We start from the raw sequence: 6,861 nt of genomic DNA, 5'->3' as shown, positions 1-6,861 counted from the left end.
AAGAGTGTTTCAGGCTTAGGGAGTATTAAGTCCAAACGCCCTGAGGTGGAGTATAGCTGGTGTGTTCTTGGAGCAACAGAGACCTGTGTGGCTGGGACGGAGGAAGCAAGAGGAAGAATTCTTGGAGAGACTGGGCTGTGTGTACGGGTGAAGGAGATCATGTAGGGCCCTGATTTTATTTATTTATTTTTATTTATTTATTTATTTTGCGGTACGCGGGCCTCTCACCGTTGTGGCCTCTCCCGTTGCGGAGCACAGGCTCCGGACGCGCAGGCTTAGCGGCCATGGCTCACGGGCCCAGCCGCTCCGCGGCATGTGGGATCTTCCCGGACCAGGGCACGAACCCGTGTCCCCTGCATCGGCAGGCGGACTCTCAACCACTGCGCCACCAGGGAAGCCCAGGGCCCTGATTTTAAATCAGTGGTGTGGAGATGGCTGGTAGACCAATTGGAACTTGGGACAAAATTAAGCTGGATTCACCCTACTCAGTGTTTTGATATTCAGGCATTTAAATGTAAAAATTAAAATCATAAAATGACCAGGAGAAAATGTGGATGAGTATTCTTTTTTGTTTTTTGTGTTCTTTTTTTTGGCCGCGGCTTGCAGGGTTCCCCAACCAGGGGTCAAACCCAGGCCCATGGCAGTGAAAGCAGAGTCTTAACCGCTGGACCGCCAGGGAATTCCCGAATATCCTTTTTATTTGAAGATTTTATTTATTTATTTTAAATTAATTTATTTTATTTTGTTATTTATTTTTGGCTGCGTAGGGTCTTTGTTGCTGCACGCGGGCTTTTTCTAGTTGTGGAGAGCGGGGGCTACTTTCCATTGCTGTGCATGGGCTTCTTATTGCTGAGACAAGTAGGATGTTCCCCGACCAGGGCTTGAACCCGTGTCCGCTGCATTGGCAGGCGGATTCTTAACCACTGCGCCAGTAGGGAAGTCCCCGAGTATCCCTTTTAATAGTTACATGTTGATAGTTCTGAAACCAGGAAGACGAAGAAAAAACTTTATTTATTTGATTACTTAAAATTTAAAGCTTCTCATGATAAAGTCAGAGGGCAAACTGGAAAAATATTTCCAATACGTTGCAACAGAGTGAGTTTCCTTAATGTCCAAAGAGCTTGCAGAAGTTAGTAAGTAAAAGAAAAACTAGTAGAAAAATGAGCAAAGGAAATGGAACAGGAAGTTTCCAGAAAAGGAAATAGATAAATGGCAGATAAACAAATGCAGAAATATTGTTACTGAATAAAAATAAATTAGACTGGGCTTCCCTGGTGGCGCAGTGGTTGAGAGTCCGCCTGCCGATTCAGGGGACGCGGGTTTGTGCCCCGGTCCAGGAGGATCCCACATGCCACGGAGCGGCTGGGCCCGTGAGCCATGGCCGCTGAGTCTGCGCGTCTGGAGCCTGTGTTCCGCAACGGGAGAGGCCGCAGCAGTGAGAGGCCCCCGTACCGCAAAACAAAAAAAACAACAAAAAAAAACATGTTCCCTTAAACATGGTAATATTGACTCTAGGAATTTATCCTCAGGTATACTCCAAGTGTAAAAGAGTACATAGTGAAAAGTGAGTCTAACTGCTCCATACCCCTTCCCCCGCTTCCTCTCCCAGAGGCAACCACTGTTGTTCTCCCCTGTTTGTGTCCTTTTTGCTCATAGTAACACTAGCACACTAGACAGAAGTTTGTTCTGCAGTTTGCTTTCTTTTTTTAACTTAATAGATCTTGAAGCTTTTGTGTGTCTGCTCATTGTTTGCTTCATTCCTTTCTTGTTCATTGCATTGTGTTTCATTATGTGAGCCATAATTTGTTTACACTTTTTATCATGGAAAATTTCAAACATTTACAGAAGTAGAAAGAGAATAGTATAATGCACGTACCCATCACCCAACTTCACCTGATTATAGTTTGTGGCCAGTTTTTACATCTACACCTTTCATTCTGACTTCTGGGATTATTTTGAAGCCAGTGCCGGGCATTATCCCATTTTATCTGTTTCAGCATGTATCTCTAAAATATAAGGCTTCTTTTTAAAATTTTATGTAAAATAAAATTGACTTATTTTGGTGTACAGTTATGTATTTTAATTTTTTTTATTGTGGTAGAATATACATTAGATAAAATATACCATTTTAGCTGTTTTTAAGTGTTCAGTTCAGTAGCACTAAGTATGTTCACATTGTGATGCAGTCATCACCACCATTCATTTCTAGAACATTTTCGTCTTCCAAAACTGAAATTTGTACTCATTAAACACCAACCTATGTTGCAATATGTGTGAGAATTTTGTTCCTAGTGTTTCCACATCTTGGATATTGTGAATAATGCTGCTGTGGTATGGGTTACTAATACCTGTTTGAGACCCTGCTTTTTTTTTTTTTTTGGTGTATTCTCAGAAGTGGAATTGCTGGATCATATGGTAATTATATGTTTAATATTTTAAGAAACTGCCATACAGTTTTCCAGTTAGGTGTTTTAACACATGTACAGATGGTGATGTAACCACCAAAATCAGGATACAGAACAATTCCATCACAAAGAAACTCTCTAGTGTTGCCCCTTAGTAGTCAGTCTTTTTTTTTTTTTATGCCGTACGCGGGCCTCTCACTGTTGTGGCCTCTCCCATTGCGGAGCACAGGCTTCGGACACGCAGGCTCAGCGGCCATGGCTCACAGGCCCAGCCGCTCCGTGGCATGTGGGATCTTCGCGGACCGGGGCACAAACCCGCGTCCCCTGCATTGGCAGGCGGACTCTCAACCACTGCGCCACCAGGGAAGCCCAGTCAGTCTTTGTTAAGTGGAAAATAGCGGAGTTAAGTCCTCAGAGAACAAAGAGTAAAAGGGAAATAGGAGGATGTTTACCTTTAGGAGGCTCTCTTTTCTGTAGATGGTATGTGGTGGATTGTGGTAGACCCCCCACATCTATGTTCCCCTGGGAGAACTGCCTTACCCAAGGTTCTGTCATTCTAGGCTAGCATCCAATGACTAATCTATGTGGGGTTAAAATAACATCTTGGCTCCCTTGCCCCAACTTGGTCAACTCTGTAGGGCCTTCCTAGCTCCAGACTTCTACATGGTTTCAGTTGCGGCCTTGTTGGAACTCACAGCTCTCAGCTTCTTTCTGCCCAGTGAGCACTCCCTAATCAACACCTTACATGTTAATCTCCGTCTCAGAACCTACTTCCCAGAGAACCCAATTTATGGCACAGTTTTGTTAATTTGCAAGATCTATAAATACAAAGCGAAAAATGAATTAAGCTTGAAGAGTATTTTTACTTTACGTATCAGAACCTAGGAAAATTATCACCATTTTTATTGTACAACTTTTCAGAAGCAAGAGTAGAAATTATTGAACATGCATGTCATGTTTTTCTTACCCTTCTGATCAAAAACAGATATTTTCTAATAGGAAAAAAGTGCAGGCTCACTTCTGGCCCAGAGCTCACAGAGCATTTACTATATTTTTGGTTTCTGTAAAAAGGGCTAATTCTAATCTGGTGCTGTTCTGTTTAATAGAACCACAGAATAAGAGAACTCCAGACTTGCCTGAAGAAGAGTTTGAAAAGGAAGAGATCAAGGAGAATGAAGAAGCAGTCAAGAAGATGCTTGTAGAAGCCACCCGGGAGTTTGAGGAGATTGTGGTATGTTAACTAGATTTAACTCATGTTTTTTTCCTACGTCCATTCTCCTCCTTTGAAATTGGTCTTCCCGTCTGTTCTTTTTATACACCCGAGGCCCAGAAAGGTAAGAGAGAAGTTCAAGATGAAGGAGGAAAATGGAAGGTGAGACTGATCAAGGTTCTGGGCATGTACTTTTAGTTTTTGGTAGGATGATTTAAGGAGGAGGGGAGGGAGAAAGATGGGGGAGAATTATTTTTAAGCAGTATAAAGCATCTTACTTTGAGTACTTTCATCTGTAAGTTTTTCTCAGTTAAGATTGCAGATTTATCTTTTTAAAATGTTTTTATTCTTCTCAGGTAAAAGTAATTTTTTAAAGAGGTTAATTTTTTATCAAGCAATTTTAGCTCTTTGTATACTTAGAGCTTTTTTAGAATCTTTTAGCTCTTCCATATTCAGTTAAGTTCTAAAACTTTGTTGGAATCCCATATTTAATCATAGTTATAGAGAAGGGCAACCATAAAATAATGAGTAATTAAAAAATCCAAATTATATGTGCATATCTTCTCTAAGAAAAAGGATCTTGTTAATTAACTTTTCTTAGTAACACTAAGAAAAATGGTTATGTGTCAGTCTAAAACAGGAAAATAATTTGAAGTTCATTTAATTTAAAGTTGGTTCATTTTCTGTAAACCTTCAGATACTCTCAACAACTCTCAAACATGGCCTACATAGGTCTCCTCTCACATAACACGCTTTGTAACGTGCCTAAATGTAGTGTAGTGTGGAGACCCTAATATATTCATACAGCAATGTTTTTTGAGTACTTACCATGTGAAGGCAGTGGTAGGCACTGGGGATGTCGTGATGAGCAAAACATAACATTTCCTGCCCTATGGAGCTTACAATCTGAGAGTGAAGTCAAATTTTTAACAAATAATCTAGTGCATACATGTGTATACATATATGTGTATGCACATAACATTTATTTTTCACATTCATTGTAGCTTCTAATGTTCTGTTGGAATACCATATACATACACGTACGTACATATGTACACATGCATGCACACACACACACACATATATACCCCCATCCACACTCACACTTCTCCTTACCCTATCATATACATACATATATATATACACACACATACACATATGCACACATTCAACATGAGTAAATGTAAGAAGGAACATAGCACATAAGAGGAACTGAAGGAAGTCCAGTGTGATTGGGGTGAAAAGGGCAAGGAAGTGGTAGCTGGGAGAGACCAGATATTTTAAGAGTAAGTATTCATGACTTGGTAATTAGGAACTGGTCATATTCATCACTTTCTCTAGGTGGATGAGAGCCCTGATTTTGAAATACATATAACAATGTGTGATGATGATCCACCCACACCTGAGGAAGACTCAGAAACACAGCCTGATGAGGAAGAAGAAGAAGAAGAAAAAGTTTCTGCACCAGAGGTGGGAGCTGCCATTAAGATCATCCGGCAGTTAATGGAAAAGTTTAACTTGGATCTGTCGACAGTTACACAGGCCTTCCTAAAAAATAGTGGTGAGCTGGAGGCTACTTCCTCCTTTTTAGAGTCTGGTCAGAGGGCTGATGGGTATCCCATTTGGTCCCGACAGGATGACTTAGATTTGCAAAAAGATGATGAGGGTACCCGAGATGCACTGGTCAAAAAATTTGGTGCTCAGAATGTAGCTCGGAGGATTGAATTCCGAAAGAAATAATTGGCAAGATAATGAAAAAAAAAGGTTTGGCAGATAAGGCATTAAAAATTTTTTTTGTGACTATTGAACTTCAGAGATTTTTACATTGGAACTGACACTCATCTTTTGACCAATGCTATTGTTGCTCTGTGAGTCCTAGATTTTGTAGCCAGGCAAAGTTGGAGGATGAAAATAAAAGAAATTGGATATATTTAGAGCTGTTCCTGGCAGTATCAATGTGTTTGTAAAAGGAAAATCAAAAACAGAGAGGTTGGTTTACATAGTAATAACTGCTTTCTGGAATGGAATCCCTGCTGTCTTGGTGAGAGGAGCTAGTGACAAAGTCAAAGGCTGAAAATTAGATGGGTCTTTTCAGAAAGCATAAATAAAGAGCCTCCTATCCTTTGGCAGAAGCTTCTCCAGATTATGATAGATTCCAAATTAAGAATCTAGGAATGTGGAAAGATTTAATTACAAGGCCTTTGAACGTGGACTGTCCCAAACCCTTGCATCCCCCAGTGATCTCTGATTTTTGGGCTGCTTTGAAAACCCCATATTCCTTTTGCCAACTTATATGTGGGGAGCCTGTTTGTTGGCTGTTCTTTTCTTCAAGTCTGTGTCAGTTAAGTCTCTAGCATGTGTTTCTTTATCTACCATCCAATTTTGTTTAAAACACAAAAATTTAGAGAGTCTTGGGAAGAGTCTTACTTGGTTACTAGTAATGTGTTTTTATTTATTGAGGATAGTTTTGTGCCAAGAATAGTGTTAGATTTAAAAATTAGAGGATTAATTCCTCTTTGTTGTGTTGATTTCATTATTGAAAATAAATAGAACTTTGTATTTGAGTCTCCACAAAGTGTTTTCTTTGATTGTATTCACAAAACCTTTTAGGTATAAAAACCATAAAGGAACTAACATTTTTGGCTCTTAGTAATTAGAACCAATAAAGAGTTCCATTTAAGACTAATGGGTTATTAGAAAGAAACTGTTTCTTCTGGGTGGAGCAAAGAGAAGATCTGTGTCAGGGACTGTGAAAGATGGCATAACAAGGTGAACTGCTGAGAGTCAAAAGGGAAGAGAAGCCAATAAGGAACCGTCTGGTGTGTAACAGAAGGTGTCAGTGCCTGTCCCAAATGCCTGAGCACTCACCATTCCAGCACTTGCCACCAACAGGAGTCCTACTGCAAGCACCTTCCTGAGGCTCCCTCTCTGCTTGAAGTGCTGTGGAGTTAATGCCCCTGCGAGCAGCTTTCAGCTAATGTTGAATAGGAATCAGAGGATGCATACCCAGCTTCCTTGCTCACCAGAGAAATGACAGCTGAATATTTGAGTTACCCCTCTAGTGGAGCAATGGTTTCCATACCCTCCGAGGCCGCCAGTAGAAGAAAGCATAGTTGCCCACAGTGGTATGAATGCACCTGCATAGACCTCCTCTTATTTTACATAACCCACTTCCCTACTAGTGCATCCTGGAATCATCAGTTAAATTCACATTTTTTCCTTAGAGTCTGCTTCTGGGAGAACCCA

The 6,861-nt window shown here is 40.5% G+C and overlaps 1 protein-coding gene across 1 annotated transcript in view; it reads left to right on the top strand.

The window, feature by feature from the left end:
• TERF2IP (TERF2 interacting protein) overlaps positions 1-5,660 on the top strand; it is a 7,398-nt gene extending 1,738 nt beyond the window's left edge. Inside the window, exons 2-3 of the mRNA XM_007462920.1 lie at positions 3,512-3,636; positions 4,957-5,660. Of these exons, the coding sequence (XP_007462982.1) occupies positions 3,512-3,636; positions 4,957-5,355 (524 nt within the window). The 3' untranslated portion in view covers positions 5,356-5,660. The remainder of the gene's footprint in view (positions 1-3,511; positions 3,637-4,956) is intronic.
• The last annotated feature ends 1,201 nt before the right edge of the window (positions 5,661-6,861 follow it).

The sequence above is a fragment of the Lipotes vexillifer genome, unplaced genomic scaffold (assembly GCF_000442215.2).
Source record: "Lipotes vexillifer unplaced genomic scaffold, Lipotes_vexillifer_v1.1 scaffold70, whole genome shotgun sequence".
In the NCBI taxonomy this organism is placed as follows: domain Eukaryota; kingdom Metazoa; phylum Chordata; class Mammalia; order Artiodactyla; family Lipotidae; genus Lipotes; species Lipotes vexillifer.
Note: the sequence above shows the minus strand (reverse complement) of the source record. Positions and strands in the feature narration are given on the sequence as shown.